The sequence below is a fragment of the Postia placenta genome (genome assembly GCF_002117355.1).
Source record: "Postia placenta MAD-698-R-SB12 unplaced genomic scaffold POSPLAscaffold_1, whole genome shotgun sequence".
NCBI classification, from domain to species: domain Eukaryota; kingdom Fungi; phylum Basidiomycota; class Agaricomycetes; order Polyporales; family Adustoporiaceae; genus Rhodonia; species Rhodonia placenta.
In genome coordinates, this window is record NW_020169832.1 from 4,296,135 (window position 1) to 4,308,791 (window position 12,657).

Genomic DNA, 12,657 nt, shown 5'->3' on the forward strand with positions numbered 1-12,657 from the left:
AGTTTCCCTAATTTTACCTAATTTTTCCGCTATTTCTGCAGACATATCAAAGGGTATAGGGACTTATCCATACTTATCTGTCCGCATATGGGTACAGCTGCATATCTAAGGGGTTATCCGCTTAAATAAGCGACACATGATCTTGTTCTGGACACATCAGGCTGGACTCTGATGCCGGACCTTTTCTAGATAGAAACCAGACTCTGTCTGGACCATGACATCATTCTGACATCATAGGTAGGAGCTAGGCTCAGGCACTAGGCCATAGGCCGGTCAATTCTGGACCCTAGGCCTAGGGCAGGGCAGGGCCAGACTATGACATCATATATGACATCATAGAGCACATGATACTTAGTAATCCTTATCTAGCTAGGTACCAGGGGTCCATTACCGGTCCCTGGGGGGTTTTCCCTCATGTATATAAGGCAGCATCCTGGGGCACCCTGTCCCCCAGTTCTATTCACTTCGTTGTTGCGCTTAACAGCATTACCTCCTGTCACGAGTTGGTATGGCGCCTAGCCGTTTTTTAATTTTTCCTTTTCGCGGGCTCGAACCCGCGACCTCTGTACTACCTGCCTGATATGGACGCGTCACTATCTACTGTACGATTAGATTAGATGGGGCGGCAGTGCACGGCACAGCCCGGGCTCCGCTGACACAGCCACTCTGACTCACCGGCCCCCGGGGCCGCGTCAGCATGCTGCGCACGGACCAGCTGCGCACGGACCAGCGCGCACAGCCTCCCCTAAACATCCCCTGTATATAAGCCGGCCTCTGCTGCCCTAGGGACCTCAGTTTCGACCTCTTGTCCCTAGGTCAGTAAGCATCCCTTTGTATCACTTTCTTACTTATACTAACTAATACATTTTCTTGTCCCTAGCCTTAGGTTTGAGCCTAGCTCACCATCGCTTTGGTAAGAACTAAGTCGAACGCCCCCAGTGCCTTGTTTGGTTTTCCTCTGTCGCTTGACCCTAAGTCGCGACACCTCCCCCACACTTAAGTGCTTTATCTCCCCCCCTTACCATCAAGCTATAAGGTGGGTTTATAGGTTTTGTGATAGTACTATCCTTCATGCTTCAAGCCGACCATGAGCTTTTGGCAGCTCGAGATGTACGGGACCCTCCTCGTTGGCCACAAGCCATACTCAATTATGGACAAAGAAACGGAAGTGTACGTGATTCCATTTGCAAATGATTTCCAGATGGTAAGTGCATCCCGTGGCGAATGAACATCCCCGATCCGCAATGACGCTTGCTCCACCACAGCTACGCCACAAACTGGGTCGCAGTGATGTCGGGGCTGCCGTGATCTCTCGCGAGCATCTTGTGCAGCCCATTTTTGGTCCGGGTCCATGGTCTCAGCTGAGGCTCAAAGTGTCCCGCTTTCAATGGAGCTCAGCGGACACCTTAGATGTCAACCTATCCGCGACATTCTGTCTTCCTTTGACTCGACAGAACTCGTCGGGCCCCTTCAAATGCCGGCCATTCTCTTCACCCGGACAACTACCAACATATGTACCAGGTCCGTATCAGAAAGCTGCGCCACATCCAGTCCCAGCCCCCATGCTTGCCTTTGAAATCGTCCTGAAAGATCTGGAGAAGGATAAGGATAAAGATAAGATCTACACCGTCTTCGCATACACCGCACCGCTGCTCGCTCCGCGTCGTCAAGATCATACCGTGCCTTGGAATGAGTGGGGGCGTCGCTCGACATTCTGGTTCCCGGGGCGCTTCGAGAAGGCGAGCATGCACGGCTACCATGTGCTGTACAAGCAGGGAACCAAGACGGTGCTTCTGGACTTTACGCCTTCCGAGGTTGCATGCCGACGTGGAGCTATTCCAGCCAGCTCTTAAAGAGGCGAGGGAGAGATCTAACGAGGTAACGATCGGACTTCAGTAGGTGTGCAAACAACGACTCGTTAATTATTGATGTACCTAACGAGGTAACGATCCTTTACAGCGAGTCAGTACGGGCACGGTACGTAGTATCAAAGGGACAGTACTCACGGACTTCAGTAGGTGTGCAAACAACGACTGAAGTCCGTGCCACGAAACACCAGGTATATAACCAGTCGCTACGCGAGGTGAGTGATTGTTATCTCGGGAGAAAGTTCAAAGAAAAGGGGAATGAGGTTACAGGTACAGGGACACCAGGGGCGCATCAACATCGCGCCGATCCTGACGCGATAACGCGGCATCATGCATGCGCGCGCACACGCGAGTCGGTCGGACGCGCTTGGTCGTTAACACCAGCTGCATTGTTGAGGGCACGACAGTCCAAACGCCCAGTGTGGAAATTACTACGACGGCTGCATTTGTCCGTATTGAATCTGACGGGCTGGATTATACGGAGTACATTCTAGGTGAAAACATCATCGCTCTGAAGGTGAGGAATATTCTCCCGTCTCAGCTTTAGACACATTACTTAGATCTAACAATAGAATACACAAGATCTGCGCAACGAGGACGATGCCTTCACCGTGCTCTTTCCTGCCGTGAAGAAGAATGTCCAGTCATCCATATCATATACTTCGTAAGCTGACGTGACTACGGGTCAGTAAGCTCCTGTATCTCCTCACTCACCACTCAGGGCGCGTCATGGAGTGACAGAGATGAGTTTTAGCTGGATTGACTTGAAGGGGGAATACCCAGGCATACGGTAGCATACTACATCCTGTTTACATTCTGATTATGAACGGCTTCAAGTTCTGCTGAGCGACAGTATGTCGTCTTCGGAAAGTATGGTGTGGTTACTCGCACCTGATTACAATTGGGTAGTTCATCAGTGACAGTGGTGAGATGTCCAGACGTATGAGCACATTATGTTATGAAAAGTCACCACTCGTCGCAAAATCGAACGATAGCTGATGTAGGCTGACCTGGTAGATAACGCGTTAGGTTCGCCACAGTCGCACCAGATGTGCCGGGACATTCAGCGAGATAGCAGAGTGCAAAAGGGCAGAAGTATGAGCGTCTCCAATAAGTGCCTAAGCTGCCGTTCTCAGGAAAGCCAGACGAGCATGAAAGACGAGCAGATCATCTGAAGTGCTGCGGCGCGAAACTAACTGTCGCCATAGTTTAATAGCGGTAGACTCAAAGCTGAGACAGCAACTTAAGTTGGCTGAGTCGTACGTTCTGGTTCACAAGACCACGTCTCCGTGCTTGCATCTTCTTTCTCGACCTACAGGGTAATGTCCTTCAGACCCTGGCTGAAGTTGTTGAAACACGCCAACCCGCGTGGTTAGGAACGAGCTCGAAAGCTCGGGCGCGCGAGTAGCCGGGGGCCAGAGGCCCCTATCGTAGTGTATAACAACCCAGCGCGATGTATGTACGTTACGTGATTGTCCCTTACAGACATCGCTACACCCGTGGACAAACGCGCCCTGCGCCGTCGCACCCTTGTTCCAACAGAAGTGACAATTTCGTGGCCCTCGGCGTCGAGAAAGAGACCTCGCAGATAGCCCTAGGCTAGGGTTATACAGGCGCTCATGACGTGCTTACATTCCTATACACGTTTGTTGAGGCACATCATCAACGTCATGAGTTACAGTTTCATGTTCAATGCGAGTCTTGCAGCTGAAACTGAGGCCACAGTCCTGAATTTGCACATTGTGCGATGAACTTCAAGGCCTGAGCGGGTCGGCGTAAAAATGCGCAGCGCGCATTGTATTCGGGTCAGGGGTCTCACGGATCACTATAATTTCTTCTGCGCCATGACAAGGACTTGATTGCAGGGTACGGCCATATGTCACACGTTAAGATGAATGTATGCTTTTGGTAAGCAGAATACTGTCCTTGTCAAAAGGCGACAGACACCTTAGCTCACAAATCAAGTGTTTTGGAAAGACAGTCAGGAGCAGCGGATATGGTATATACTTTTCCGTCTACATCTCGCGGTTAACGAGTAATTCACGTAATCTCACGGCCAAGACCATAGTTGGGTACACATACGTGAGCTCGGAGATACAACGCGAAGCCGACACGCAATGCGATTCATATCACCACCGGAAAGGCAGATTAGGGCACGTCGACATTGTACTTTCCCATTCCCAGATTGACTGAACTCTAGCATATATAGGACGTAATACGAATCTTTATCGCAATTTCACGTATACCATCCATGCCAGCACCGCAAGCCTAACTCCTCGGATCTGGCATGATTAACGAGCGTACTTCATTGAAACATGTACAGGTGAGCAAGGCTGTGCGCTTTGTAACTGCCGTTCAAATCGCTACTGAGAAGCGACCTACAAAATTCACAGTCCGTACGCTCGGAACGGCTGGTTGCGGTGAAAAGATAAACACCCTGAGGTTGCGATAGGACGCGATGAGTCACTGGCTTGTCTATCTGTCCATTTATCTCGGCTCAATCTCCATACGCAGCCATCCGCGCCTTTCGAGCTTTTGCATGATAGTGTAAGAGCCGCTATTACGGAGCAACAGCACTACGTGTGCGGCCTCGGACGGGACCACGGACTTATGATGGACACTGATTAATTAGTGTCATTATATAATCCAATCCTCTCGATTGAGAGCCCTTGACGCGCTACAGGCCCTGCTTTGCATCAGCTGATTACAGGCTGTACAACATAGTTTCCACGGCATTGGAACGTACTCAAGCCACAGAAATCTGTACTAGACATATATATAGACTAAAACCCGTACCTCTTCGTTGCTATCTTCTCATATTGGCACTAACTTTCCTCCACCTGCAATTACTTAGCAGGAAATGTCGGGACCACTGTCGGAGCAAGTACTTGAAGCATACTCCGAATCCAAGGGAGTGAAAATCATCGCATCTACCTCATTTTAAGAGACTTACGTCCACAATCTAGTTTTGAGTCCGATTGCGTATCATATGCCTCTGCTGGTCAGTACCTCCATTAACTATCCTCTCCTCTCCTCCAGCATTAATAAGCCTTCCAGCACTACTTGTATATTATGCCGCCCTCAATTTTCCACTTGACGCACGACGTCTGTGGACGCGAAGATCAATTGCAACCCTTATCTCTACCATAAATTGGCTTGCTATCACTGGTACCATGATCACAAACATACCCCTTGCAGATAACACTACACAAGTATGGAGCATCAACCTTTTGAGGTGCCGATCCTGTACTGATGGCGTGCATTCTAGAGGTCTGTTTGTCCATATTGAGTCACCGTTCGTTATAGAATGTTTATCCCACAAGGTGTGCATCTTTTGGATATGTCAATGCTGCGGTATTCATTGTCAACACTGCTATATTTCCGTGTAAGCAACGCACGTTTCGTTCCCAGACCCATTCTTATCTTGTTTTTGAAGTGGTAGCCGCTCTGCGTGTACATGCCGTTAGCGGAGGTAACTGGCGCTGCGTGATGCTAGTCTGGCTTCTTGGTATGGTACCCATGGGTACTAACATAGTCAGTACTTGCAGTATTACAAGGCGCTTAAGACTAAGCAGGAGTCTCATAGTGGCTCCTAACACAAGAGACATGGGTTGTCCAACCTCAACTTGGCTGCATTGACACAGTGCTGACCTCCGATACCATATATAATGTGTATGCATATGTTACTAACCGTCTCATCACCTACACACTAGTCAATGTTTACAGGGGTGAGTTGTTCCTTTCTATACGCCTAGATGTCCTTGTTGATATCCCTGCTTCTGATGTAGCGGTGATCATTACCCGTGTATCGGCGGTCGTCTCGGACATCCTCGTAGTTGCAGCAACATGGTACTACATCAGGCATACAAGCTCTGTGAGAGAACAGCTGGTACATGATGTGTGGTCTGCAAGGCCTAATCTCACAACCGTTATGTTCCGTGACGGTGAGTGCTCATCGGAAGGTATAGAATTGTATACCATAACTGTTTATGCTTTGTGATCACAGGTACTTTGTGCTTCCTGTTAGTAGGGAAGTACAGTTTCTTGGGGATAGTACTCATTGCCATTATAGCACCATCTCGCTACTTAACCTCATTGACCTTGTTGTCAATATCATTAGCATCAACGTGCGTGTTTATTTATAATCGACTGATAATCAATACGGAGACAGTTGCTCTAGACCTCTTCTGACATAGTGAACATAACGAACATGATCTCAGCGTCTGTACACCCTCAACTATTATGGATTCAGAAATCCGCTTACATATGAACTTTGAATCTTACAGGATGTCGAGCATACTGGTCTCCCACTTCCTCATATGCGTCCGCGAAGCTGCAGAACGCTCAATACAAGCATTCAGTACACAATCTTTATCCTTTATTAACTCACAAGGAAACTCTTCCCCGTCATCGTGGCTCTCCAGTAAAGAGTTTGCTTCGGACATCGTCAACCCCTCGACGGAAGGTAGTCATGCGAATATGTTTGCCGATCTCGAAGATGAATTGGATCCAAGTAGCGAAGACGAAGTTAGAGAGGGGAGCAACGATGGGATAGAGTTGGAGGAATTCACAGCCTCTGTCCACTCCGTAGATGCACGCACATCATAATCTTTCTCGATATTTCTGTTCATGTTCTTTTTCTTTGGACTCCATCATTTATTCGTTGCCCATTCCCCCCAAATACGTCCACAGGTCTCGGTGATCGAGTTCCTGCAACATCGCGAGCGGTTTTCTCTATTCCTACTCCTCTTCACGAGTGATATCCCGCAGTGCCAGTTTAAGCTGCAGCTCCATTCCGCTTTCCTCGCAATATAATATGGGGACTAATCGAACCCATTGCCAACCTGCCACGCCGCTCATTCGTCTACTCATTCTGTAGACTGTGTGTACTGCTCTTAGTTTCGCTGTTCAGAAGGACGGGCGAGTTGCAGCTATCCTCGGGCCCGGACGGGACCATAGAGATGATGAAATCATTCTTGGGTCATCGACACTACAAATTGATGTGACGAGCTAGGTCCAGGAAGATGCATTTTATTCCATTTTCCATCCACAGACGAAGTACAGGAGGTTCCCTACTTGCTGCATAGCATTGAGGTAGCGCGCATGGGCTGACAACTCCGCCCAAGAAGCGACGCGTTACTTGAAACAAGTCTATGGAGACCGTGTGAGGCCGCTATGCGACAAAACAGTAAAGGAGGATTTATCAACGTACGCTGAACAAGTCGAACGTCTTCGAGAACAGCGTTATGCTATCGTCCTTGTCAAATATGTCAAGCAACGACGCGTCGGCGTCCGCAGTGATGTTCACACCCGCCAGCACGTTGAAACAGCCACTGAATGGACCGACGGCGAGCCCGCTGGCGGTGGATGCTGTCACGTTGCCTTCGCCGGACAGCTCCAGCGTCGCGAACGTGTTCAGGTCAAGGCTGACGGTGGCCTTGGCCGTACCATCAAGGACATCGATCCCGAACGCAATCTGTAATGTCACACATCGACATGAGTGCTTAGAAAGGGGTGCAAACGAGATGGACTAACACTAGGTACAAGTTCCGCCGTCAAGGACGCATTGGCGGGCGTATACGGAGCCGTGGACAGCTGCAGGACTGCCCATTCCTACGTCAGAACTGCACCGTTGATGAACGACGTCAGGCGGAACATACAGGCATTACCGGACGAGACGTCTCCGGTCGACGACTGACCGTAGGCCGGAGGGAAGAAAAGCTCAGTGTTGTTGAGATTATACGTGAATCCAACGGCAGTGTTCAGATCAGCCGCGACGTTGACAATGCCTTGCGCGTCCACCTGGAAGGTGGGCCCGATACTCAAAATTCTGGACAGGGACAGCAATTCACTTCGCAGAGGCGTGCTTATCGCGGAAAGCAACGTACCCTGTAATGTCTAACCCCGGAATGCCGACCTGGAACAGCTCCACCGATGGCGTGGCGACTGTGAGCTAATGGTATCGTCAGCTTATTTCGACCATGCAGTCCAAGTACTGTGCACTATACCGATCCTGTGGCGTTCACAATCAGTGTGCCATCCATGAATCCATCCAGCCCTAAAACAAGTAAGTCGCTGTGGTAGAGAGCACAGAAAGCTGGTCATACCAGTGAACAGTGTGAGGTCATCGAGCTTGGGCGGAACAACAGACCCAGAGACCGAGACCCCGTAGAATGCAGAAATGTTCGCATTCACGTCCATGCCCACCTGAAGTGAACACGATGTCACCGACACGCCGTCAATGGTGACATCCGTGTCACAGTCCACCGGCTGGTTGAACAGAGTCTCCTCCTTGTCGATGGTGATCGGGGGGACCTGCTCGGTGACATTTTTCGTAAATTTGGAAAAGACTGCAAGGATCCGTGTTAACACAGCACACGGATTGAGACTAGAACGGACTGATCGGGCTTACTATCAAAGCTGCGCCGAGAATCTTGGAAACTGTCTTCGGCGCTGGGGATAGAGGCACCTTGGAACTCGAAGGTGACATTCCCGTTCCTAACAATGCAATGGTGATTCCACCATGTATAATGACATATTTGCAATGAGCTCACTGTTGGGGATCTATGGCACTGAAATTCGTGTCAAGTGTAATGCCCTTGACGCTAGATGTGTCTAGCAGGCGGAAGAATCTGCTACGGCGCGTGGGCACGCTGCTCGTCTGGTTCTCGTGGTCCCAGATATTTGCTACCCGGGCAAATGGCATGGTCCCGCACTACAGACGTATAGGTCAGCATTTAGACCCATAGATCCCGATCGACATACATCCTCAGGCAACCGGACAATCGTTCCAATGGCTCCGCCCTCAAACAAACTGTTGCAACCGGCCGTACTATTAGTGCAGACAGCGCGGATGTCCTGAGCACCGCTCGTGGAGTTGCAATCCAGAATGTTCCATCCTGCCGCCGCAGTCAGGTCGGAAATCGCGCTTGTGTTTCCAGTCTGCACGTCGCCAGACGCCGGTAAGCCCAATCACCACAGCTGCGTTGGACAATAGACGACGCACGATATATAATGTGCCAGTCACGTTACCGCTCAAGTCGTACGAGCATTGACCGTCAAGGCATGCCGTCGACCAGTCGTTCGCTGCAAGGACAAGTCGGACAAATGGGAGCACGAGTGCAATCCCGAAAAAGGAAAACGCTGGACGGGCCATGGCGTCAAGCGCGGGGATATAAAAAATGTATATTTAGAATAAAAGACAGGCACACGGTGAACTCAGAACGAAAGAAAGCGAGTCCACCTGGGAACGAGTGAACGGAAAGAGAGACGGCGGCGAAGGTTATGGGAGGACCGGAGAGCGCGAGCGGTCCCATTTATGTGGACGACAGCGTGTGTAGGGATGTGACTGCCATGGCGATGCTCGCGCACCGTAAAGATGACAGCATAGGCGCTGTCGATGGAAACCAAAGCAGATATGCGAAGAACGACATGCGAACACGAGATCAGACCAAGGAATGTAGCATGCGCGACCTGAACCGTACCGAGCTACGCGGGACGGCGACAGGATCACATCTTGATGATACTCTTGGGCCTGCTGACGCTGTGCCGGCGATAGCGCGCATATGCATTCTCGGTGTGGAGGCTTGTGCGCCGAGCTATGCATGATGTTCCCGGAGACGCGTCGCCATCAGGAATGTATCTTCACAATGTAGAGCCGGCGTTATTGTACGGCAAGAGGAAAAGTGCGCCTTGCGGTAAACGTGATGAACATAATTTGACGAGACAAGCGATCAATTGAGGGCAGTAGAGCATGTTTGATCGCTGGTAACCTGTGCGCTTAGTACTATGCGTGTTCTAGACACGCTCATTGAGTCGCTGTTTCAAGATGTGGGCGCAAGTGGGCGCAGACTACTGGAGGAAGAACCAAAACCCAGCGCACACGACTCTTCGCCATTTTGCGGAGCTCAGAATATGGATATCGGAGCTAAACTTCGAGATCAGCACACCTAGACCAGATTCCATCGCAGCCGATCATCTTGCGTCAACGCGAGCGCGTCAATTCATCTTTATTTCTACACAAAATACAACATCTATGATACCACAGGAGAACACGACACCTAGCACGAACACGTAAAACAACGACATCAAGGCGCATAGCGAGTACCGTACACGCCCTCCTGCTTTGCCTTGATCTCTGTGCAGACGCCATGTCGGTCAGCACTCCAGCAGATGACGAGAGACAAGAAGCCACTCACGAAGGGCAAGGTGTTTCGAATGGAAGCGGCACATCGACAAGTTGCCTGCACATCAGGAGTAAGTACCGAACGACAACGAACAAAAACATGGTCTCCACGCACCCATCATAAACCACAGGTTCGGTAGACCAAGCCACCGCCAGGCTCCACGCTCCTCGCCCTCCTCGTTCAGGTCCCAGATCGGCCCTAGCTTGCTCGTTAGCTCGTCGCCGAGGAGCTTACGAATCGACTTCTCGGCGCCCTCGAACCTGTCCACCGGCGCTCATGAGCGTCACTGCAAGTGCACAGCGCCGCGAATTACTCACCCGGTCGCGAAGAGCACGACGTCCGCCTGCAGCTCGCTCCCGTCCTCGAACTTCAACCCTGTCTTCGTGAATCCCGCGAGCTTGCTGTCGCCCGTCAACTTGATCCGCCCGTCAATGATCTTCTTGCTCGTCCCGACGTCTGGCGCAGCATCAGCATACGTAGAACCAGACACACTCATGTCGGCGGGGCTCACCAAGGTAGTACCCGCCCCCACGGGTCTGCGCGAGCCAGAGGAATCCCGAGCCCTCGTGCCCGAGGTTGTACTTGAACCCGACCTTCTTGAGGCCCTCGAGGAGCTCCCTACACGAATAGTAGATCAGCATAGCTTCACCTGCATCCCGGGTGACAGGCATACTTGTCAGCCTCCGCGATCTCAGCCGTAATCCGCTTGTGGATCTCCTTCACCATGAAGATCGGCATCGACGTGTGCACGCGATCTGCGACGTCCACCGGACCAGCGCCTTCCCAGTAGGTGTCTACGCAGGCAATCAGAACGTGGGGAGGAGTACAGACGGGCGTCCCTACCCTTGAATACGCGCGGCATGCCCTCCTTTGTGGTCATGATGTATGTTGGGCCGCGCTGATAGAGGGTGACGTCTATGAAGGCATTTTAAGCATCGCGCAAATCGAAGCACTAACAGCCGCCTTACCAACACCATGGTCGACATAGTCCGAAGAGACATCGTGAGCTGCACATGTTATTAGAGACGCATGCATATATACGCGAAATACCGCATACCGGAAGTCCCAGCACCAATGACCGCCACTTTCTTCCCGATGTGGTCCCGCCCGGACTTGTGCTGTGTCGAGTGCAAAATCTGGCCCTGGAACTCATCCTGCGGCCGATCAACCAGCGCTCATTTTCGGAACGGGAAAGTCACAAACCTGGTTGGGGAGTGTTGGTATATGCGGCACGCCGCCGCCGAGACCGAGCGCGAGTATGACATGGTCGATGTGGAATACGCGCTCCGTCCCGTCGGCCTTGCGCACAGCGACCACCCACTTGCCGTCCTTGGTCTGCTCTACGCGCGTCGCGGTCGTCGACGTCCACACGTTCAGCTCCATGGCCTCGGCATAGTACTCCAGCCAGTCCGCGAGCTAGTCAGCTAGTCAGCACGCGGTAGCAGGAAACGCTGCCCTGTGCTCTACCTTTTGTGCTGGGGTGTACACTGGCCAGGACGGAGGGAAGCTGGGGCGGCAGTAGGTCAGTGCGGCCTGACAGAAAGGAGGCTAAACGCGGATGCGTACGGCATGTAAGGCATATGATCATACCCTGGAGTATTCAATGTCAGGATTCATTTTGCCTAGCAAGATGCACTGTATAAGCTATACGCACATACGGGGTCATGCAGGCACAGTGCCTCATACCGATACCTCCACTGATTCCCAATGCGATCTTGCTGCTCAACAATAAGCGCATCCACCCCAAGCAGCTTCAACCGCGCCGCAATATCCAGCCCACTCTGCCCGCCTCCAATGATGATCACTGCAGGGTCGCGGTCCGCGTACGCGCGCTCCTGCGCACGCTGGTCCTTCCACTTCCCGTGGTTAGGCAGGAACTCCCGATTCAAGCCCGTCTTCTCAGGGAACCCCTTCAGGTCCTCCAGGTTCGTGTACACAGTAAACGCCTTCCACGTCCCGTCCGCTGTCGGCACAAGGCGGAACACGCCCGACCCGATCCCAGTGTCCGTCTCAAAGTCGAAGAACGCCTGGATCCATGCCAGGTCCGGATACGGCTGCTTCAGCACGACATCACGCGCTGCCGCACTGGGCGCAAACTTGCGTGCGACAAGCTGGTCACTCAGGAACTGCCGGATCTGCGGCACCCCGTGGAACGTGCGGAACTCCCAGGTCAGTGCGAGCAGATCGCGCCACCAGCCGTCGTCGATGAACAGCGAGAGGATGCCGTCGATGTCGCCTGCAGAGACGTGCTGAGCGAAGGTGCGGTACCATGCGGCAGCAACAGCCTGGATGTCGACGTCGGACTGGAGCGATGCGCCGAGACGGTCGAGGGTGGGAAGTTCGGGTTTCGGAGCAGGGGGCAGCTGCGAGGATTTGACCGCATCCGCATTGGTCCCGTTGGTTGCAGGCTGGACGGGCTCATCGAGCTTGTCGAAAGCCGGAGGCGTGGAGAGGACCGCTGCAGTAGCCATGGTGCAAGGAGGAAAAAAGAGAGCGAAAGAGCATGGCGTGTGCGTAGATCTTATACGCGCGCGGATGATGTAAAAATTGACGATGGGGAGCTGATACGGGCGGGCGGGGAGTCTCGACGCGTTCTTGGGTGG

At 52.1% G+C, this 12,657-nt stretch overlaps 3 protein-coding genes across 3 annotated transcripts; 1 reads left to right on the top strand and 2 right to left on the bottom strand.

The window, feature by feature from the left end:
* Positions 1–1,087: 1,087 nt before the first annotated feature.
* POSPLADRAFT_1129377 (hypothetical protein) lies at positions 1,088–6,476 on the top strand (the record flags this gene model as incomplete). The annotated part of the gene is made up of 15 exons (XM_024483836.1): positions 1,088–1,204; positions 1,266–1,827; positions 1,960–1,977; positions 2,276–2,385; positions 2,441–2,532; positions 2,706–2,720; positions 3,077–3,127; positions 3,785–3,950; positions 4,192–4,260; positions 4,383–4,450; positions 5,192–5,253; positions 5,305–5,402; positions 5,455–5,812; positions 5,875–5,995; positions 6,155–6,476. The coding sequence occupies 15 exons, from the start codon at positions 1,088–1,090 to the stop codon at positions 6,474–6,476; spliced, it is 2,229 nt and encodes a 742-aa protein (XP_024345010.1).
* A 528-nt stretch (positions 6,477–7,004) lies between these two features.
* POSPLADRAFT_1043320 (hypothetical protein) lies at positions 7,005–9,024 on the bottom strand (the record flags this gene model as incomplete). The annotated part of the gene is made up of 10 exons (XM_024478280.1): positions 7,005–7,019; positions 7,081–7,344; positions 7,404–7,471; positions 7,529–7,698; positions 7,757–7,814; positions 7,976–8,218; positions 8,281–8,366; positions 8,423–8,583; positions 8,634–8,810; positions 8,875–9,024. The coding sequence occupies 10 exons, from the start codon at positions 9,022–9,024 to the stop codon at positions 7,005–7,007; spliced, it is 1,392 nt and encodes a 463-aa protein (XP_024345011.1).
* An 823-nt stretch (positions 9,025–9,847) lies between these two features.
* On the bottom strand, positions 9,848–12,657 carry POSPLADRAFT_1177197 (hypothetical protein). Its single transcript, XM_024488478.1, has 13 exons — positions 11,709–12,657; positions 11,621–11,645; positions 11,522–11,561; positions 11,258–11,470; positions 11,112–11,208; positions 11,023–11,061; positions 10,898–10,969; positions 10,728–10,848; positions 10,566–10,672; positions 10,372–10,510; positions 10,169–10,314; positions 10,067–10,111; positions 9,848–10,005 (listed from the first exon to the last, which is right to left on the bottom strand). The coding sequence occupies exons 1-13, from the start codon at positions 12,523–12,525 to the stop codon at positions 9,956–9,958; spliced, it is 1,911 nt and encodes a 636-aa protein (XP_024345012.1). The 5' UTR covers positions 12,526–12,657; the 3' UTR covers positions 9,848–9,955.